This window comes from Passer domesticus, chromosome 15 (assembly GCF_036417665.1).
Source record: "Passer domesticus isolate bPasDom1 chromosome 15, bPasDom1.hap1, whole genome shotgun sequence".
NCBI lineage: Eukaryota > Metazoa > Chordata > Aves > Passeriformes > Passeridae > Passer > Passer domesticus.
The window spans coordinates 1,404,271-1,427,318 of NC_087488.1; the positions used below are offsets into that span (position 1 = coordinate 1,404,271).

Below are 23,048 nucleotides of genomic sequence, written 5' to 3' on the forward strand. Positions count from 1 at the left end.
GGGGACTGGGAGAGCCCCCCACGCTCATGCCATCCCCACCTCCAGGCTGCCATCTACACAAATGACACGGCCACGGCCGAGCAGAGATGTGCTGTGGGGGCTGCACCATCCCTGTCTGTCCCCAGCCCAGCCACGGCACAGCCCCCCGGATCCGCAGGGCAGAACTGGAGGGACATGAGGCAAGGACAGGCCACCCAGGAGCAGGGACAGGAGCCGGCGAGGAGGAGGTAATTCGATGTGTTGCCCTTGCCTCCCCCGGCACGGCTCAGCTCGGGTAACGAGTGCTGCGGGAAAGGGGACGCTGCTCCCCTGACACGGTACACGCTGCTAATCCCAGGGCTTTATCTGTCACTTTATCTGTCACTTTATCTGTCACTTCCGCGCCGGCTGCGGGACCCAGCCCCATCCTGTCTGGCTCCCGGGGTATTCCCTGCCTGCCTCCCCCACTGCCGCTCCTCGCTCCCTCCTTGCCATAAAAACTCCAGGAGGGGAAGAAGGGTCTTGACAGGGTGTTTGTTAAATCAAATGAGCTGGGAATGAGTGGGAGCCTCATCAGGCAGTGCTCCTAACCCTCCCGCCACACAGTACATCCCTGGGCTGAGAGGGGAGAACGGGACCGGTGTGGGCTGGGGACTCACCCGTGCGGTCCGTGCTGGCACCGGGCACCCCTGAAAGGGCACAGCCCTCCTGGTGCTTCCCTGCCCCACTGCTCCCTGCATCCCCAACCTCCAGGGACCAGCAGCTGGCCCTGACATGCCCATCCAGCACCTCCTCTCTGGCTGTGAAGCAAGAGCCCTGGACATGCCTGGAGGGATCTACCCAGGGGTAGTCCCATGGCAGTGCCCACCCGGCCAGTGCCAGCTCTCTGCCCAGGAGCCCCAGAGCAGATAACCTTCACTGTGCAAGTGCTGGGGCATGCAGCTCTGCAATAGCCCAGCTCTCCAGCTCAGGAATGTCCAAATAAATACAGAAATACATAAAAAGGCCATAAATAAGGTTGCCTGAGATGACTGTTTGTCTCCTGCCTGGCCAGGACCCCTGCTCCCCCGCTGCTGTTTGCCTTGGCAGATGACAGCTGGGTAATTTGTTTCCATTGCAATGAAGTCCCAATTAACTGGAATAAACTTTTTACACTAAGTGTGTTTGTTTAACAAACTGGCTCTTTCAGAGCCTCACCGAGACCTGATTGATGCATTTGAGGGGAGTGGAAACACGCTGGGTGCTTGGACATTAAAGCTGCAGTGTCTGAGCAGGCTGGGGCTGAAAGGGCTCTCTCTGTGTTTGGGAAATCAAAACTGACACCTCTGATGTCTGGACTGGGATAGGGATTTCAGCACGGCCTTTGTGTACAAATATTGACAGTTTCTCATTTGCTGTGGCTGACAGCCCCCCCTGCGTCCCCGCGGGGCCGGAGATCGCCCAGGGCCACGCTCGGCTCTGCTGGGAGAAGGTGGGATCCATCACTGCTAGGATGCACGTGGTCCCTCCTGTGGACAGCACTGGGGGCTCCAGCCAGCCATCAACATCCCAGAGAAAGGTGGGATTAACTCCACACGGAGCTCCCAATGAGGCAGAGCCAGTGTCTGCAGAAGCAGCCACGCTGCTCCTCCCAGCCTTCCGAGAGCAGCTCCATGGCTCATGGAGCCATTGATTTGCTGCAGCAGAGCCAAGATGGTGAGAGACCAGTCTGAGGTGGCTGGAAACTGCTTGGGAGTCTGAGTCTGGTTTCTGGTTCACACCAGAGTTTTCAGCTCCCACTCCAGCTGAGGGGAGGTGAGAGAGCAGAGAAACATGATAAAAGCCCAGAAGCAGCGTCCTCAGAACCATTCAGTTGGATGGAAATGGCAAAGCCAAGGGGACAAACTGCACAATAGGGGTCTAGCACAACTGGGAGCCGAGGCAGGCAGTGAAAATGCTGTGCAGGCAGAGGGACTGCCCGGACACATCTGGAGACAGCAGCCCTCGTGCTGTGCCTCCTTTGGGAACATCACTGCTGGGAGCACCCTCAGGACAGCAAAACTGAGCCCCACATCTGCCACATGGTGGCCTAGGATGCAGAGGGACAAAAGAGGAACACCATGGGGAAAGGATGACCCAACCACCCCTGGCAGTGGTGCCAAAGGCAGGCACCAAGCACCACTGCTGGCTCTGGTGGCATGTCCCACGAGGAGGGAAGCCATGGCACAGCTCCATGGCAGAGCCCACGCCAGGACCAACCCCACGCTGGAGCTGTGTTCCAGCTGCCTAGTGAGACACTGCATGAATAATAAGCACTTCTGGAAAACAAAGCACTTCTGACATCCGAGGGGACAATGAGTGCAGCTGAGCTTTCTCTCCCTGGGTACTTTTTCCTTCCTACCTCAAACTGCAAAGGAAAACCTCCAACAGACCCTGCTTGAGAACTGTCAGCTCCAGAGGTGTTCTTGAAGCATTCACTGGGAAGGCTTTTCTATTTCAAATCTAAAAATGGGAATTTGCAAGTCCCAGAGCTCCTTTCTTCTGCTTCTTCAGCCCATTTCCTCAAAGCAACACACACATTTCCATTTACTGTGAGGCAAGGTGGTGTTTTCCGGTGTCTGGGGGTTGAACTGATCTCCCACAATCCAACAGTAAAATGCTCCAAAGTCTGCCTGAAGTCAGCCTGCCAGGGCTGTCCACAGCTTGATTCAGTCTAGTCTTTAATTTAGGTGTAAATACCATCATTCATGATTCCAGGCCCTGGCACAGGGTGCCCAGAGCAGCTGTGGCTGCCCCTGGATCCCTGGATGTGCCCAAGGCCAGGCTGGACAGGGCTTGGAGCAGCCTGGGACAGTGGGAGGTGTCCCTGCCTGTGGTGGGGGGTGGAATGAGATGAGCTTTAAGGTCCCTTCCAACCCAAACCATTCTGGGATTCCATGATTCTTCAGTGATTATTATCAGTCCTACATTCAGGATGTGTGGAAGCCACCAGAGGCAGCACTGATGGCAGAGCTCTGAACTGTCTGCCCAGGCTCCCTGTGCAATCCATGGGGAGGTAAGAATTCATTTCACCATAAATTAGATGGAATGCTGGTCGTGATGCCCTTTCACGTGATGTCCTAAGCCTGAAGTGACAAATAAGCGCCCTCACCTTAATCCCTTCGCAGTGCACAGCCACCACACCACCCTAAATGCTGTGTCTGCCAATGCCAGAAACCTGAAATCCTTGGGTCACCCTCCATGCCCACGGCTCTGTCAGGATGCAGGAAAGCCAGCGTGTTTCTCCCTGCAACACCCTTAGTCACACTCTTCCCTGAGCAGATCAGCACTACTGCCATGTCCCCCTGCAGGCTGCCAAGCACAGGCCAGTCCCTCCTGATTGTCCCCCCAGAGGAAGAGCTCCAGGATCAGGCTGATTGCTCACACAGCCTGTGACTGGCCCTGGATCCCTGGAAGTGTTCCAAGAATGGGGTTTGGAGATACATGGGACAGTGGAAGGTGTCCTGCCCATGGCAGAGGGGTAGAACTAGATGATCCTTAAAGTCCCTTCCACGGCAGTGTGATTCTTCAGTGCCATGGCTCAGCTGTCAGTGTGGCCCTGCAGGTGGGAGCATGGAGAGAAAATACCACAATGGTATTTGAATAAAAACCCAGATTAATCTGTGGCTGTTCCAAGAAACTGTATCAGAGCCCTGCTTGTGTATGCTGAGAGACAAAGCTCTGGAGATGATGTGAGGCAGCAAGGTGGAGAAGGAGGAAAGGGAAATTTTCCCTCATGAGCAGAAATTGAAGGCACTCAGCATGCCTGGAGCTGCTACGCTGCTGAACGTGATCGCAGTGCCTGTGTGGGAGGGTGGCAGTGAGTGAAGAGGAGGGCACTGCACTCTTACAGAACACACCATTATACGTTTTTCTTTGGAATTACAGATCCTTTAGCAGTTGGTGCTTGAATAAACCTAACCAAGGACTGGGGTGAGGCACAGCACATCATACCTAAGCCAGATGCAGGAGCTCAGCCTTAAATGCATGTTCCCAATGGATAAGAAATAATGTGTTACCACACTGGGAGACTCTCAGAGCCACCAGTAAAATCATGGAATCATGGGACAGTTTGGGTTCCATCTAGGTCCAACCTCCTGCCATGGAGTGCAGAATGGAGTGGTCAATACAAATGAAGTATTACAATATATAGGAAAATTATTAGGGAAACTAAAGAAAGGGAAAATGTGTGCCTGGACATGGAAAATCTGCTGTTGGGGGCCAAACAAAGGCTAGCAATAGATCTGGTTTAAGGGATCACTGGGGCTACTTTAAAGCAGACTCTGTAGGACTGCTCAAATGATGCAGAAAAGGAAAACATACTCAATGTTCATCTTGTGTTTGGGAAAAAAAAATGTGAGTAAACTTAATTCCTAGGAGAGATGAAGCTCTCCTGAATCATTAGCATCCATGTGTATCAAATCTGACCAAATAGCACCAAGCAGCCAGCACAGCCAACACATACCCAAAAGCTGGGGAGACCAGAGGTTTTTGGGCTCTGCTGCTTGTTTTGAGCCAAGGTCAGGCTACCACATCCAGATGGAAAGGGCTCCTTCCCCCCAACATTCCCACCCGGCAGCAAGGGTGACCTAGTTACCAACCAAATGGTCAGCCTGATATAGGACCCAGAAGGCAGGGCTCATCTGGAATTAAATTAAGATATAATTAAAGGATATAAGTTCTAATTAGAGTCAGTTGGTGTGTCTTGGTGGGAGAGATCTTGTCAAATGAGCCTGATGTTACTCTGTAATGAACACTTGCTTGCAGGAAAGGCCTTGTGCACCTCCCGGCTGCGCAGGCAGAGCTATCAATGCTCCTTGATGCTCTCATTTCAGGAGCTGGGGTTGTGCAGCCCAAATCAAGCATTTTAAACAGATTTAGAGCCAGCTGACAGGTCTCACACAGGACGTGTCAATGGGGAATCGTTAGCAAGGCTCCACAGGGAACACACCAGTCGATATTTCCATTGATGATCAAGATGGAAATACAAAATCCTTACTCAAAAAATTAGCAGATAACAGGAAGATTGATGGAATGGTAAATATTGATGAGGAGAGAGAGAAATGCCTGGTAGTGCTGCGCCCATTCAAACATTGTACATGATAATGCAGCCCAGCCCAGGATAGCCCAGCTTCGGAGAGTGATTTCAGGCTGTATTTTCGAACAGAGACTGGATCCCAGACAAGAGGGAGCCTCCAGAAAGGGTCAGGGGTCACCACGGGTGAGCAGCCCAGCACAAGGCTCTAATGTGATGCTGTGATGAAAAAAGCTGATGCAGTTCTTGGGGGAGAGCCGGAGAGCTGCACACACTGCACTGCTGGGACTGCCACTGCCACTCCTGCAATTAAGGTGTCCATGTTTAAAGGGGACACTAAAACAGCAGAGCCTGGAGGGATGAGTCACAAAATTGATCTGGTGGCTGGAGAAAATACCATGCTGTAAAAGATTTGAGCTATATTGAGTTTATTGATAAAAATCTGCCACCCACCAAAAACCAGAGTGGTGCCAACTGTTTTTATCAGCAAGACGTGCCAGGAGGCAGGGACTGGGAAGTGGAGCCCAGCAAATTCTAGCAAGTTTTGGGTCAGGATTAGATACATCTCAGAGAATTAGATAACTCTCAGAATGCAACAAAAACCTCTACAGGAGCTTGTGGGCAATTCATATCCCTGCAGTACATGGGAAGCCAAAGGAGTGATCTAATAGACCTAAATCCCACTCAGATTAATCCCAGCAGACAACCAGAGCTCCAGGGCTGACTCCTGCCATGCACGGGATGAAGGCTCAGGAGGGCTTTTAATGACTTTAAAGTGACAAAGAGCAGGTTTGGAGTAAATGCCATGAAGAAACTGTTCTCTGTGAGGGTGGGCAGGCCCTGGCACAGGGTACCCACAGAAGCTGTGGCTGTCCCTGGATTCCTGGAAATGTCCAAGGCCAGCCTGGGCAGGGCTTGGAGCACCCTGGGATAGTGGAAGGTGTCCCTGCCATGGCAGGGGGTGGAACTGGACAAGTTTTCAAGCTCCTTCCAACCCAAACCTGGGATCCTATGAGATAGTCCTGGCCTTGGAGCCATGAGGAGCTGGGGTGGCACTGAGCTCCTCAAAGCAGAACTTCTGAGCTACAAGTCCAGCTACGCTTAAGGAATCCCCAACAAGTCTTGTGCAAAGCATGAGGGAAAGGATCCCTCTGCCTGGGAGAAAGCCCAGCAGGGATTGCTGGCTAAGCAGCTCAGGAAACTCCTCTCCCCACTTCTCCCTTCTGCACCCGGCTGTCTTTGGGCCCGATGGCTGCTGCGGGTGGCAGCGGTACCTCCCATGGCTAAAGCATCTCTCTGTTGACTCACTGCAGCAAACATTTTGCTCTCTTGCTTAGGGGAGAAAGCAGGCTTGGTTATTTGTTAAAAATGCCCATCTTCCTACGCACAATTCCCTTTCCATGATTAATGCCAGGCGCTGCAGTCGTGGCAGGGCTGCAGCTGGTGCTTAGATGGCTCCTGTGCCAGCCTGAGTGCTGAGCTGGCCCCATCGTCCTCCCAGCACCAGAGGGGAAGGCAGCCCTGGGCTCAGAGCAGCAGGGCAGGCAGATGCCATCCTCATGTCCACACCAGTGGCCCAGGGAGCCCCAGTGCCCGGGCATGGAGGAGCCATGCCCACTCTGCTCCCTGCTTCTGGATAAAGCAGCAAGGAGAGGGACCCGATGGTGAGCAAGGAGTCCTGTGCTGCACAGAGGCTCTGCAGGGGCACAAGGGCTGAGCCCCAACCCCTGCTGGCATTTCATAGGGACAGAATGCCCTCAGGGAAGGGCACAAGGGGAACATGGCCCTTCAGCTGCGACAACAGGAAGCACGACAGAAAGTCTTTGAGTCCTTGTGTGGCAGTGCTGGAGACAGGGAATCAGGCCCAGGCAGGTTTTTAATTGGAATGGAACTGAAATTACAGGGGGCACAAAATCCAACCCTGCTTTGGTGTAAAGAAAGGGGCTGGGGGATCAGGGAAAAAAGTCCTGCAAGTTTCTATGACAACTGCCACAGTAAGAGCCTACATTGCAAACTCACTTAACACATTAAAAGCTGCAGAGAAACAATGAAACCCTAAACTTTATTTTTTACCAGGCGCAGGAGGGCCATTCTCAGGGGAGAGCAGGCACAGGGCCTGGGGTTGGTCCAGTGCTCCCATGGCCTGTGCATCCAGCACAGGGTGAAATGAGTTCAGTGAGCCCCAGCAACTCCTCCTGCTGTCCCCGGGGCTCCAGGGACCACTAAAACCAAATCCTTGTCCAAACCTTTCTTGGGCCAACATATTTCATTCTGATTATCAAGGGTCCTGATGCTATCCAGGGTATCTGTGTCCTGAAAAACCATGGATCCAGAATAGTTTGGGTTGGAAGAGACCTTAAAGACCATCTCATTCTAAGGCCCTGCCATGGGCAGGGACACCTTCCACTATCCCAGGGTGCTCCAAGTCCCATCCAGCCTGGCCTTGGACACTGCCAGGGATTCAGGGGCAGCCACAGCTTCTCTGGGCACCCTGTGCCAGGGCCTCCCATCCTCCCAGGGAAGAATTTCTCTCCAACACTGAATTTAGATCTCCTCTTTTACTTTAAAATCATTCCCCTTTGTCCTATCACTCTCTGTTCATGTAAACAAGAACACTCTCCCTCTCTTTAATGAGCTATTTTAAGTACTGGAAGGCTGAAATGAGGTGCCACTGCAGCCTTTTCTTGTCCAGGCTGAACGCCCTCAGCTCTCCCAGCCTGGCTCCAGAGCAGAGGGCCCAGCCCTAGAAGCATCTCTGTAGCCTCCTCTGGACCATTCTGTGTGCGGAGCATCCCACCATGATCCTCCAGTGGGCAGGAGCCCAGGGTGGGCACTCTCTCCCAAGGAGCAACAAGAACAAAATGAGGAAGAGCACTGTTCATCCAGCCTTCACAGGGGCACAGTCCTCAGCAGGACCTCCCAGGCACCCCGTGCAGTGGGGAGGGGACCAGAGCAGGACAGCAGGACAGCCCCTTCGCAGGGGCCCTGCCCTCATCCCCGGGTACAAACTGGTACCAGTTTCCAGCTTCCCCAGCAAACAGCAATGTTAGCCTGGGCAGGGAACCCAGAGGCTGCAAAGCAGCAGGGTGATGGCTCCTCAAGGCCTGAGCTCCTGTTAGATCCCTGCCAGCACCGCTCCTCCTCGGGGCCCTGTGCAAACTCCCTCCACAGCCCAGAGGAACAGCCTGGACCTGCCTGTTCTGAACTGGAGGAGATCAGCTGAACTCCTGCACCCACTGCAAATGTCCAGAGCAACCCTCTGCTATGCCATGAGATACCCCTCAGAAGGCTCCCACTGCTGCTAATCCCCAGCTCCCTGCTGCTTCCCACTGCTCATTCCTGCTTCTCCCACCTCTCTGCTCCCAGGCTGCTCAGGGTCAGCTCTGCTCTCCATTCCCAGACTGGCATTTGTTAAATGACTACATTTCTCCAAAGTGCCCTTCTCTTCACTCCAAAGTATTAAAGCCCCTCCACGTGCCTGGAGCTCAGACTGAATCCACTGGCCAAACTCCAGGGGGAATATTTTATAAGTTTGCTATACAGTTTCAATGGCTCAGCCCCACTGCCAGGATACCCCAAACCAGCACCAGAATCTTCTTTAAATATGTTGTGTGTAAAGGAGATCAGTTCTCAAATCTCCAGAGATCTGCCTTGGTCAGGATTTGGGGCTGGAAGTGAGGACACCATGTTCATGATCCGTTCTGGAGGGCTACACTCCCCTTCAGCTTCCAACCTGCACCCACTCAAAGAGCACCCACCCCCACAGACCCCAACATTTCTCTTTCCCCCTCCACAGCTCTGCCATCCCACTGCTACCAGAGATGTTGATGATGGTGCTTCATCCTTTCCTACAGCCAAAGCTGGGAGCATTCTCCAAACCTGTGCAGGTGGTTTTGGGACAGTTTCTTGCATCACTGAGTATCCCAATGAGTATCCTTTATGGAGAAGTGGTCTTGGCATTGCTTCTCCTACCCCACAGCTCCCTGCTGGCACTGGCACCATCTCTTTCTCCCCACTTCTCATGTGTGTCCTCCTCCCTCTGCTCAGCACTGGGAACCTGAGCTCCCAGCTGAACAACCCTCAGCCACCACAGAAGAAGTCAAACACTGCCTATATGTGTGTGATTATCATCATTACTACAGCAATATGTCTGAAGGAAGGAGGCACTGAAATGAAAACCTGGCTTAGGAACACATCACGCTTATTATGATGGTCCTTAATGCTTCCAAAATGTAAATACTGATTTCTAGAGCCTTAAAACCACCAACGTTTTATGAGATAATGATTCAGCAAGGAAACACTTTCATCTAAGTGCTGCTATGGCAAGATTGGAATCTGGGAGATTAAATGTTCTGCTCTAAGGGCCAGGTGACAAAAAATTAGCTGCGGAGACAGCTCCATGTAATGACTTTGAGGCAAAACAAACAGGAGCTGCTGCTTTCTGAGAGGTGGTTTCAAAGGTTCCTTGCGTGTTTGCACATCTGAGGCTGGAGGACAGAGGGTGGGGACAGCCTTTAATCCGAGCTGGAGCCAGAGCCACGAGGTGGCTGCCCCAAGGGGCTGTGGGATCCTGTGGGATCCTCTGGGATTCTGTGGGATCCTGTGGGATCCTGTGGGATCCTGCTGCTGCAGGGCGGGCTCCGAGACAGCCAGTCTCCTCTGCCACCATCCCAGGGAACAGGAGGAGCAGATCAATGGAGAGCATTTTGTCACTACAGCTGTGTCTCTGCTGGCACCTCAGAGTGCCTGGAAGATATTCCCTGCTCCCAAGTGACAGCTCCCTGACAGCTGAGCAGCACGGGGGGATGAGGGCAAAGCAGTGACACTTTATTAAGCCCGGGTATTTCAGTCTGCATTTACTAGGGGGTTTATGAGTGTCATTACTACCAACATTTCTTTCTGCTTTAAAGAAAATGAGTTCCTGACACTCAAGAGCAAATATGTGCCAGAGGCAATTAGCAAACACACCGGACAACCTCAGTTCCTGTCAAGAGACTTCCACCCAGCCCTGCCAGGATAGTTATTACCTCCTGTCCCAGGAAAGCCTATTCCTGTCTCTGAGCATGGTGTCCTTGCCCCTGGGTCCTCAGCCAGTGGCTCCTTGCTGCTTTGACAGAGAAGTCAGGGCCCTGTGTTGGAAATTTGTAAGGACCTCTGGAAATCTGGATATTCTGACAGCATTACAGCTGTATCAGCACCTTCCAAAAGTGGGGTAGCAAATGAGTGAGCAGCTCAGGGGCTGGACTGATACCACCCCATGTTTCTTCCCTGACCCCTACAAACTCTGGTCAGATCCCAGACAGAGCAGAGTTGCAGCCAGGGCTGCACTGGGGGGGGCATGGGCCCAGATTGCATCAGACAGAAGTTGTTAGGCCAGGATAAGCCATTCTGACATCTGAACACAGTTTTGGAAACACAAGAAGGCACCTGTACCTGTTCATGTGGGATGGCTGGAGCAGTCAGTGCAGGTGAGGATACCTGTGCAGATGTTAACTAACAGCTGGACTTGTGGCCATTCCCAACATGCCAGGTTCCTCTCTCAGGTATTTCAGCTACAGGAGCTCTTTATGTGCCACTGCTGGTCCTTCCTGGGCTGGTCTCTACCTCTTTCAGTTCTCAGTAATTGTAACTTTTCTTGAGATTAATGCCTCAGCGTTCTTGACTCAGGCTGCATCCCTCCATTTACCATGGAAGAGGGAACATTACCTCCCAGACTGAAAACCAGGAGACCCAGCTCCTGACATGGGTCAGGTCTTACAGGAATATCTGTAAGGACCATCACTGAAGCCCTTGCAAGCAGAAGGGCATCCCCCAGAGCAGGCAGCAGCTCCAGCAGCTCCATTCTGGGCACCTCTGACTTCCTACAGCCGAGATCCACCTGCACTACACCTCCCTGTGTGCTTTCACTGCATCCTGGGGCAACCCAGTGGGAGATCTGCACCTCATGGATGGACTGGGAGAAGGGGAAGGGCCATCACAGGGTGGTGGGTGAGGGTGGACTTGTCTCCATGCCCTCGATCAGCACTGGGATGCTCCAGGAGCTCGGGAAACACCCGCCTACTGGCTGAGACAGACTGACAGGAACTGTGAGGTGAGGGCACATTTCCATTTCTGAAGGGAAGAGGCAACAAAGAAAGGAAAGGAGTCACTCCAGGAGACACAAGAAAATTCAGCAGATGGAATATCTGATGTCCATTGAGGAAGAGGGCATCTGATTAGAGAAAGCTGAACATGGCAGGAATGGAGCAGAAGTCACTCCCAGGACAAGCAGTGAAAAAACTCACTGCTGAGATTTCTGGCATGTGTGTCTCCTTTTTCTGCTTTCAGGACCAACACCTGCTGTGGGAGAGCCCCAAGGCCTGACACAAGAGCAGAGTGGCTCCGACTCTGCTCCCACTGGGCTTTGGCAGCAGGTGAGCCAATGCCTCAGAAGCCAGAAAAGGAAAAGCAGAAGCACAGTCAAGTTTGCTCTGGCACACGGGAGCTGCAGGACTAGCTACACACTGCCAGACTTCTCTCAGCTCACCAGCCTCATTGCACAGATGTGTCCAGGAACCACCACAGCTGGGCTCAGCTCTTCCCATGCTCTGGCTGCTCGCCACCACCTTGCCCAGGGCTTGGGGAACTGTGACTCTGGGCTGTGCAGCTGCTGCAGAGGAGTTGAGCTGCCTCAAGTTCTTAGCAGAGCCACCCGACCTCTGGCATTTTCCAGCAACCCTTCTCTGAGGAAGACCAGTTCCAGCCCTGCCAGAAACTGAAGGGTTTCATAGAGAGCACCTGGTCCAGCCTTGCAGATGGGTTCCAACAGGCACAGTGTGGCATCAGCTGATGGATCAAAAAGCCAGATGGGATGGGGGCAGTGGTACCAGGCCACATCACAGCCACAAACTTACCCACCACAACCCCAAAACAGCCACTGAGGAGTGTAAATGGGCTGGCCATTAACCAAAGTCACAGTGTTATGACCAGACAAGTCACAGCTGCTGGGCCAAACCATGGAGGTCCTGTGGCCTTGTGGCATAGAGAAACAAACTGCCATAAAAGATCCTGTATCTGCAAGAGCACCAGCAACCCTACTCTGACCCAGCAGCTCCACACCTTCAGCAAGATGGGAAGCCCATATTCTCCCATTCAAGGCAGAGAAACATTCCTCATTTCTCAGAGATTAGTTATAAATGCAGCACCACAAATTGTTGGTAGGAACCACCAAAACCACAGGAAACTGAATAGTAAGAACTCTCTAAAGATTTCCTCCAAATCTCCTACTTCAAGCCTCCCCAGAGCTTCAGCTGGAACTGAGACATGGGAGATGTTCAATCTGTTCTAAACCTGCCTGTCAGACTCCTCACAAACACAGCACTACACTCAGGAGACCCAAAATCTGGGACGGCTCTTGGGAGAGGTCACAAAAACAGAATCATTAGCTCTTTGCCAAATGTGTGTTCATGTTGTTGTGGCATCCACAATGACTCCATAACCTCCTGTGATATTCCTCTGATCTCCCAGAAAGCCATGCAGGATTAAACAGATATTCGGTATTTCCAGAAGTCTTTATCTGGCTGAGGTCTTAGAAAGCTGATGAGCTGCTCTGCCTTGGGGTGAACAGGCAGAGGAGCTCCTTCAAATCAGACTTTCAGTACAGACCTAGAAACCAGCACCAAGTTCTAAAAACTCTTGGTGGCATAAAGAGGAATCAACAGACACCTGAAGAACATACACACACCCCACACTTGCTCTCCCAGGACGGACAGCGAGCAGGCAGATCCATACAGCATTCCCTGACACAGCCTGTCCCCCCTGGACCTGCTCCCTCTGAGGCCAAGCCTGACTTGGACCGAGGATGCTGCCACACTGCTTGCACTGCTGGGATGCTCAGGAAAGCAGCAGAGAGTGAGCAAGAGCAGGACAGTGAGCTTTGGAGGAGAAATCCTCAACCCAATTCCTTCTGAATTCTCCAAAGCCATGCTTCCCTGACAATCCTGCCCATCAGAGCACTGTCCCACAACTTCAAATCCACCTATGTTTTTTGGTTTGGTTTGGTTTGGTTTTTATTCAGAAGAAAGGTGATAACCTGAAGATCTTCACTTCCCCAAGCAAAGCAGTAGCAACACAAGGTCCCACAGGAGACGTGCTCAGCAGCACAACACATAATGCAGTGCCAGGGCAGAACCCAACCTCTCAGCAGGGCTTTTAACAGAGTTTGCCATTATCCAAATGATGATGGGAACAAACCTGTCCATCCAGCAAGCACAACCTTCTTACCTGGAAGGTGCCATGCTGTGGCAAGGTTCTGTTACCTAATCCACACACCAAGAAGCCAACTGCTTGTGTTGGTGGAGTGGTTTGCATAACTTTCTCATGTCCATAGCTCTAAAAGCCCCCTGCCCTCCTCTCCCCCTGCAGCTGACAGAGCTGCACCAAGCCCAGCGGGTGAGACAAAGGGCACCAGCAGCTGTGGGAGATGCATGGCGAGATCCCCCTGCTGTAACACACAGCAAAACCATTCGATTCTCCCAGGCAGCCCAGCTGTGCAAACCAGGAGCAGAGGGAGCCTGAGGTGGGAAAGGTCACCAGTGCACCCCCCTCTCCCGGCTCTGTCCCCCAGGCTCAGTCAAGCTGTCATGGTTCCTTCTGACCTGATGGAAGGATTTGCATATGCCCTGAAGCCAGCATGACTGACAGCCCTTCCACTGTTATCCTCACTTGTGTAATTGCAGCAGCTATTCTTGTACACTGAAATGTCTAATCTTAGCAAGCCATGGAGCTGCTGGGTAATATGGACCAGCCGGGAATTTCCATGCAATTACTCACCACTGCTACTGGCACTTACTTTGGCTGGTAAAAGTCCTTCTTGTCCGCTGACCCCAGACTCTGCAAGACACAAAAGACAGAGGTATTTATTTTTTTAAACCCTTTGCCAAGCAAGTATCATTGATGAAGATGTGTGGGGAAGCACTGAAAGGCACGTGTCTGTTATTTTCCTGCCCGATGGGTCTCAGTGTACTGGCTGGACAGGACAGCTTGGCCCTCCAGCCATAGGCAGTGCCCACAGCACTCAAGATGTAAAAACAGAGAGTTAAACTAGAGGTGAGAGGATGCATTAGATGTGAACTCAAGGTACTCAGGCACGTCTGTGTCTCCGATGGAAATGTTTTGTCAGGAGGGGATTCAAGTCCTGTCAAGTCTGCCCAGCTGGAAAGAGACAAAGGGTTTGATGGAGGGGCTGAGCCACTACCACTGCAAAGACCCCATGGCAGGTCAGGGGCTGAGCCCCAGGCCCACAGTTTCTGCCAGGAGCAGGACAACAAAATTCTTCTGCCAAGAACACCACATCAGGCTTGACTCAAGCACATGCGAAACTGGGAAGCAGAGACAGCCCCAACGCTCGCTCAGGTTCCTGTCCCTCCAACTCCACCCCCAGCATGATGGGGTAGAAGTCTGAGAGAACCACAAATGGGCTGTGCCACGGTTCCCTGTGAGACCCCAGTGAGGCCAAGCCTCCCCATGGGGCCCCTGGGGGCGCTGGGCACCGCAAGACCCCATCTGGGGTGCGTGGCCAGGCGTGTGCATGGCACACACAGAGAGCATGTGCAGCTCCTCATGCTGCGAGGACGGGGCCATGTACCCCACACTCATCCCAGTCTCCCCCCAGCACACCTCATCCCAGAGGCACCCACAGCAGGGACTGGCCCCCAGCCGTGCTCCGAGGCCCCAGGGCATGGCATCCCTGGGCACAGAATGATGGTACCTGCACCGAGGGGTGTGCAGGGCAGGCTGTGCCCAGCGCAGGGGGCACTGACCCACCAGACCTGGCTGTCACCAAAGCTCTTGCACCGCCACAGCCCTCTCCTCCTCCTCCTCCTCCTCGTCCTGGGGATGATCCTTGTCTGTGCACCTTGTGGGGTGGAGGCCAGGGAGCAGCAGCATAGGGTGGCCCCACCACCGTCCCTGTCCCCGCGTGTCGGTGCGTGCAGCTCGCAGGAGCAGCCTGGGCTCCGGGGTGGCTGCTGTAGTTTTGCTCTGTGGTTGCCAGGCAATGGCGAGCTCCAACTCGAAGCAGCGGGAGCAGCGGGGCCGAATGCTAATCAGGCCCGCAAGAGCAGCCCCAAAGCTTCCCCTTCCCAGACAACGCCAAAGAGGGCTCCCACCCAAACCAGCAGGGAGAGGAGGACTCCAGGGGAGGGTTAGGTTGGATATCAGGAAAGGTTCTTCCTCCAGAGGGTGCTGGGCACTGCCCAGGCTCCCCAGGGAATGGGCACAGCCCCGAGGCTGCCAGAGCTCCAGGAGTGTTTGGACACCGTTCTCAGGCACAGGGTGGGATTGTTGGTGTGTCCTGGGCAGGGCCAGGGCTTGGACTGGATGATCCTTGTGGGTCCCTTCCAACACAGGAGATTTTGTGGTTCTGTGGTTCTGCAATGTCACCTGCTCTGGTGCTGATTGTCAACATGCAAGAGCTCTGAGAAGCCCTGCCAGGTGGAGATGGGGACAGCCCCTGGCTGTGCCTGCTGCTCCTCTGACCCCACAGCAGCAAGGAGCTGCAGCAAAGCCCCACAAATCAATGGCCAGACACCAATTGGGCTCATCCAACACTGGCACAACCTGCCCAGATAGATGGTGGATTCTCCATTCTCGGAGACATCCAAGACCCACTGGACATGGTCCTGGGTGTCCAGGATAATCCAGGGCAGGTGATCCTGCACTGAGCAGGGAGTTGGGCTGAGAGATCTCCAGGAGATCCCCTGATCTCCCAAACCACTCTGTGCATTCCTGAGGTAGCAGAAAAATCAGCACAGCAGTAACTGCTCAGGGTGAGTGATGGGGCCTGAGCGATGGGAGCTGTTCTGCAAGCCCAGAGCACACCCAGGAACAGCTCCACCCCTTCCAGCACAGCATTCCCAATGTGGTATTTCCTTACTTCCTTAAACTTGCACCCAAAACCCAAAGTGATACTTCCCAAACTATGGATCAGTTTCAACAAAGTTCACGAGCTATGACAAATTCAGTTCCTTCTGCTCTCTGTGCTTGTGGAGATCATGGAGAACTGCTGATACTTAAGGAGAAATCACCCAAAAACAGTGTTCTCAATGCCATTGAAACAACATCTGGATAACCTGCACCTCACATAGCCAGACCCTCCACCCAGCCACAGTGGAGGTCCACAGAAAAAGCTTCCATCAATGCCATAACCAGTGCAAAACTACAATTTTAATATCTGGCATAAAACAATGAGGAACTAACTTTGCAGAGAGATTAAAAAAGCCCCACCAATAAACTGGGCAGTGATTACAGCAATGATGAGCCAAAATTACTAATTTTAATGCTCATGAAGAAAATAGCAAATAAGGAGGGAAAGCAGAATTTCAGCATGTCAACATGTCCAAGGAATTGGGCCTGGAGCAAGACCAGGAGCATTGAACTAGCTGGTGGCTGTACCACCACCCCAAAGTCTGCCCTTGAGCCATTTCTTCCCCTTTTGTGTCTCAGTTTCCCCATATTGCTCAGGCACAGCCCTCTGCCTCCTTGCTCTCTTTCCAGAAGGGAACAATAGGCAGATAGAGCTGCACAGGTCAATCCCACCACGCTGCACTTCTCTCACCTAAGCAAGCACAAAATCAAGGTGGCCATGGGGCTAGAGGGCTCTGGGAGAGTGTCCAGGAAAGCACAATAACCACCAGTGAATGGAGCAGAGCTTGCTGGAAGCCTTTCCAAGGGCAGAGACATCACAACATCCTGGTAGGAACTGGAGCACTGAGAGAGCTCAGGGAGCTCAGAGCCTGGGAAAATCCTCCTCATCGGGGGATTGGTGATGGCCTGAAGAGGTTAATGAGGAATCACACAAGGAATGGGGGAGGCTGTGGGCAGGACAGGCCGTGGGCAGTGACTGCTGTAGGGTCACACACAAAGGAACAGCAGCAGGACTGGGACAGTGCCACCAGTGCCACCTCCGTCCCACTGGGTATCGCTGTCTCAGCCACATCCACAAGAGGGGAAGATAAGGGAAAAGTGGACAAGGGAAGGGTGGGACATAAGGAAGCAGGGTCAGGCAAAAGGAACACACATCCTGGACCTTAGGAAAAATATCTTGTCACTGGGCTTGAGGAGACCAACACCTCCAAGTGGGAGGGACAGAGCAGGTTTTACAGCACTCACTAAACAAATCAGCGTAGAGGGGATAGGTCCTGACCCTACAGGGAACTGGGACTGGCTTTTCTTTTCCTGCCTGTTCCTGAAACCTGGGAACTGAAAGAAGCAGAGGAGCAAAAGGTGACCTGGTGATTTCCTGTGCCTTCTGGGAGAAAAGATCAATTCCTCCTGGACTGAGAGGGGATCTGCAGCCTTCTATCAATGCAAATAAAGATTAAAAGCTCAAATGCCAGCCTGTGTGCATGCTCTGCTCCTGGATGATCTCCAAACTTCTGGAGGAGTGACTGCTTGTGGCTCCTGTGCATCAAGGCAGAGCTGGGGATGGCAGAGAGGCGCAACTACAGTGTGGCTCAGCTCCCAAAACAGTCTGGGAGCCTCACAGACTCCCAGACACCTCCTGCTGCTGCTCAGGGAGCTGGGAGCCCTCAGCCATGCTGAGAGGGAGAGGAGCATCACCCAGCTCCTGTGAGTCCCTGCGAGCCCCACGCTGCAGCGTGAGTCACCCTCCGGCGGGACCCACTGCTGCTCCTGCTTGCTCACTTCACTGATGACTCAGGCCTGAGGAAGCACAGTTTAAGTCCCTTAATGAAATAATTTTTATCAGCTTGTCTTTCTAAAACAAACACCTCAAGCAAGGCTTGCACCCATCTCCACCCTCTTGTCCTGAGCCACCAAGGAGAGGGACTGTGGGCATGGGCAGCACAGCGGCGCCTGTGGGGGCAGGAGCAGCCCCTGCTGTCCTGGCACGTGGCACTGGGCAGGGCAGCCACCAAAACTTCCCAGAACGTGCTCCATCCCTCCAGTGGCCCAGCAGGGCCAGGAGAGGAAGGTAGGATACAAGGGTGCTGTCCCAGATGATGCATGCCCCATCCCTTGAAGTCTCCAAGGCCAGGTTGGACGGGGCTTGGAGAAACCAGGGCTAGTGGAAGGTACCCATGGCAAGAGGTGGGACAGGATGAGCTTTAAAGTCCTTTCCAACCCAAACCACTCCTTGATTCTATAAATCTGGGCTAACAGGAATGCTTGAATTTGCTTGTTCAATTTCACTTTTCAGGCACTAACTAAATAATTTTGTGAGTTACACAATGTAGGTAAGATAGCAGCCCAGATTCCCTAGGCCAGCTCATCTCCAGAGCCAGCCCTGCTGGTCCCTAGTCAGAATTAGCACAACATGCTGCAGACAGAAATGATGAGTGATTTAAAGGAGTGTGCTGAATTTCAAAATTCAGCCATGCTAGGAAGATTACAGACCTGGGGCTTGGAAACAAGGATGTTCACAGAGGGGCTAAGACAGAGGTATTGTTTTATTTATTTCTTCCTGCCAGCAGACATCAATCCTGTTGTACTTTTTCCTCCCGTAAATGTTGCCAAGCATAATCTTGGCTCATCTTTTTTTCTAGGCAGTGTCCCTGGGAGAACAAAGTTATTAGCAAGGCTGAAGAAGGCTCATGCAATTATTTAGCAACTACACCAAAATAATCCCCAAAGACCAGTGGCTGCTCACAGGTGGCAGCTTTCTAAGTCACTCCAATAAAATCTGGCTCAGTAACTGCCAGCATAATCAATGCCCACACAAACAAACCAGAGGAAAACTGAGGGATGACTGATTTTTCCATGCTAGAAGAGGATTCTGCAAAACAAGCTCACGAGCCATTGCTGGCTGCAGGCTATGCTGCCACACTGCCACTGTCACTTGCTCACTGCTGGGACCTCAGTGTCCCTGAGCTGCACTTGGAGCTGGGCTGGACAGACTCCAGGGGGATTTGGGCACAGGCAGGAGGTGCTTGGCCCCCAGGGCAGGGCAGGGATTGGGGACCATGGCTGCACAGCCTGTCTCCCCCATCCCTCCCGGCTGTCACCCTGGATCCTGGTGGTTCTGCTCCCAGGCACAGCCATTCCCCAGGCTCTGTGTATCTGCAACATGCTGCAGTTATGAGTAATCAGGAGGTGATGCCTGACTGTCGGAAGGGGAATAAAATTCAGAGCCTGGGATGTGAGTGGTTGTTTGGGAGGAGAAGGAGGAAGGACATGGCAGCCCCCACCCCAGCTCACACCACTCCCCCAAGCAAGGGCTGGAGCAGGGCCAGGCTGGGTACTCCATGCACCCCATCTCCCTCCAGCCCTCTGGCAAGGGCTGCCTGAGGAGCCAAAGGACTCTGGGAATGCTGCCTCCCTTCTGTGGACTCCAGCACCCATCCCACCTGCCACCTGCCCCCAACACTGCACTCCTCAAGCAGCCCCAGCACTGCCAGGGCCCAGAGCTAATATAGCCCCAAGCAGCCCCCAAACATCAACTGAGGCCAGTTGTCTCAAATCCTAAAACCTGAATTTCAGGCTGGATGAACCAGATTGCTGAGCTGAACATCACAGATGTAACTCCTGCCTCCATTGTGGGTGCCAGCCTGGAGGGAGCTCCAGGCCACCAAGCTGGGGGCAGCCCAGATTCCCAAAGGCCATCCTGGATGGAGAGCAGATCCCACCTGTGTGCTGAAGTATGGAGCACAAGGAGTGGAGAACTGGGTTGCCTTAATAAAGCGTGGGTGATGCAGCCAAATGGATCTGGTGGCAGTGGAAGGGTCAGGTGGGGCAGGCAGTGCTGCCCAGATGAGAATGGATGGCTCAAGGAAAGACGGGAAGAGCAACCCTCTGGCAATCACAGAAGGGTCTTTGTCAGAGGATGGTATTTTAGCAAGGCCAAAGCACCCGTGGGACCATGGAGAGGGGTGTGAGCCCTCAGCCCCAGCCTCTCACCATCATGACCCTGCCTCTTCCTGCCTCCACTGCAAAGGATCTGAGGGGGGGGGATCTCCCCCAGAACTGACCCAGCCAGGGAGGATGCCAATGGCTCCAGCATGTTCATTCTTCCACAGCTACCTCATCCCAGCCAGATTAGAGCAGGATCTTGGCCCAGCTCTCACATTAGCCTGCAGACAGCCCTGACCCTGTGCATGTGCGTGGGGCAGTGATGCACATCCAAGTTGGGCTTTGAGTCCAATAGAAGGTGAAAAACAAGCTGGAAACCAGAGAAAAGGGGGTTTGGACCACTGAGGGGGGAAGGAGACGGGAAACATGGCTATGCACACACGGTACACTGAAGCAATCCAGAGAACAGAACCAAGGCCCACAGCCACCCCCCAGCAGAACAGCAAACCCCACGCTCGGGAGCTGGGGAGCTTGTGGTGTCCTTCAGGCACCTGCCCAAGACACCGCAGACCCACTGGAGAACAGGGGCTGTGTTTCAGTGTCTCCCAGATGCCACAGCCTTGTTCAGACACCAGCCTGACCCCAGCCTCTCACAGTGCCAGGATGTGTGAGCAGGTGAGCACCACCCTGCTCCAGCTCAGCTCAGCAGAGTCAGTGGCCACTCTGGTTGCTCATCCATCCTCACAGCTGGGACCCAGCAGGGGAGGCCTTGAAGTTTTTCTACGGCCTGAAATACAACATAAATCTGGTTCTTTGGAAAATGGGGTGACCACCAGAGTGTGCTGGGGCACTGCCCAGGCTCCCCAGGGAATGGGCATGGCCCTGAGGCTGCCAGACTCCAGGAGCATTTGGACAGTGCTCTCAGGGATGCCCAGGGTGGGATTGTTGGGGTGTCTGAGCAGGGACAGGAGCTGCACTTGGGTCTAGCTCTTAGGTCCTACCTGGGTCCATTCCAGAGTATTCCATGATTCTGTGATCTCCACCCAGCCTCTCCCTGAGTCCCAGGACACTGATAGGATGGGCTCTCCTGGACAGCAGTCACACCACCAGCCCCTCACTCCAAAGCATGTCTCTGCAGCTCAGCCTGGCCTGCCAGCAGGTTGTACACTCTTCAGAGACAGGCCAACCAGAACAGTGTCAAATTTCCCAACATCATTAATTCTGTTTCCCCTTCCTTCTCCTCCAGCTCGGAGCTCACCCCTACAGGTGCACTGCACAGTGGAGCAGGGATCTGTGTGGAAGCAGGAGGAAGGAGCCAGGCCCTGGTTCCACAAGCCATGCCAGCATGACTCCAGGGACCCCCCACCTCTCACCATCTCCCTCCCTCAGCAATTACACCCACAAAACTGGGCTGCCTGCAGCGCAGACCCTCACAGTGACTTGGGGTTCCTCATCAGCTGTGAAGGGAGGACCAACCCCATCCTAGCCTGCCTTCCCGCGGGAGGAAAAGCAAGTCTGCTCATGAGCATCTGCCAGCACCCTCATTAAACCAGTCCCTCTGCACTCCCTCCTTGCCTTCCCACCCCTTGCAGCATCTCCCCAGCCCTGCTTTCCCCAGCTGAGCCTCTTTCCAGCCACGCTCCCCGTGCCAAGGGGAGCTCACCCGCAAACCCCTCGAAGCTCACACCACCCTAAGGCTGACCCAAGCTTCAAAGCATTTCTTTACTGAGAGCTCATCCAGGAAACTTTGTTTTCTCCCCTCCTATTGTACTGCTGCATGCCTGTAGGAATTCATTCATGCACAGACAGCCACGCAGGCACGCACAGGCTCTGTGCTGGAGTCTCCCCGTGGAAGGAGCTGCCGGAGCCTTGCCAGGGCCGCCACAGCCAGACCCTGCACTTGCTGCTTCTCCGGATGGAAGAACTCGTCAAATTGCTGGCAAAACCACGGGAGCTTGTAAACCTGCCAGCTCCACAGCACCCACAGTGACACACACACACCGGCTGGGCACCTCTGCTCCTTGCTGTCACTCACGCAGCCCTCCGGAGTGGCAGGGAGGGTGCAGGACGTGCCAGGGAGCTGCAGGCATGGGGCTGCAGTCACCCATGGCTGGTACCACCGGTGGGCTGCACACCTCCCTTCTCCACCTTATCTTTCCTTCTTTTTCATTATTAGAGCCTGCAAACTATTACAGCAGCTTGGAGCACATCGGGAAGGAGCTGTGCTTGGGCTTAAGTGTTTGCAGGATCAGGGCTGAGCTGTGGAGCCGAACTCGCTGCTATTTATAGCGGGAAGCCCTGAGCACAGCACGTGCTGGAGGGGAGTGTGGCCGGGTCTGTGTTCCTGCTAAAACCTGGTGGGTTTTTTATTTTGCCTCATTTTGGGGATGTCAGCTGCCTGATCTCATAATTACATTCATGTGCTGCCTGGTATTTACAAATGGTTTTGTTATTTTTTAATATTTGGGCACACCAGGTTATAAAATCCCAGACTGGTTTGGGTTGGAAGAGACCTTAAAGCTCATCTCATTCCACCCCCTGCCATGTGGGCAGGGACGCCTTCCACTAGACCAGGTTGCTCCAAGCCCCATCTACCCTGGCCCTGAACACTTCCATCCTCCTACATGTTTATACTGGTTTATAGGTGAAGTTCTATCTTTCATCACTGGTTAAAAAAATAAAAAACCAGGAAAAGAAGCTAGATCCAAGTAGTAAGCTCTCAACTCCCCGGACCTGCAGCTAATTATCCACACCCTGTCCTGCAGCGTGCCCTTCACATGTGGACCTGCGTGCCCGCAGCCTGGCTGGGTGTCAGCAGCCTGACAGCAGCTCTGCCCGCCAGCCCCACTAATTATAGCGTGGGGAGCAAACATAAGTGCCCTCCCTGCCCTCCTCTTCCCTCCCTTCCCCTCCCATGGCTGCTCCCCTCTCGCTGCAGCCTCTGACAAAGAGGATGCAGGGCTGCAGCTCGGGCTGAGGAAGCCCCTTCCCCGAGGCTCCCAGGGGGACCAGTGAGCAGCACAGGGATGAGAGTCCCCAGGAGATGTGTCAGGGGGCCTGACCCTTCCAGGGGTACCTGGGCAGGGAGCAGGCCTGCCACCACACCCCCACCCTGACCCTACCCCACTGCAGAGCCAGGCTGTTGCTCCTGTGCTATCCCTGCTGTCCTTCCAGCCACCCCACCTCTCCGTGGACAGAGCCCTGCCTCACCCTTGTCTCTCCCACTGCC

The 23,048-nt window shown here is 53.6% G+C and overlaps 1 protein-coding gene across 6 annotated transcripts in view; it reads right to left on the bottom strand.

Moving 5' to 3' along the window:
* Positions 1-23,048, bottom strand: part of LOC135281208 (ankyrin repeat and fibronectin type-III domain-containing protein 1-like) — a 247,641-nt gene that overhangs the window by 68,271 nt on the left and 156,322 nt on the right. For all 6 annotated transcript variants that reach the window (XM_064389884.1, XM_064389882.1, XM_064389883.1 and 3 more), the window contains one exon: positions 13,863-13,903. In XM_064389884.1, coding sequence (XP_064245954.1) covers positions 13,863-13,903 — 41 coding nt within the window. The remainder of the gene's footprint in view (positions 1-13,862; positions 13,904-23,048) is intronic.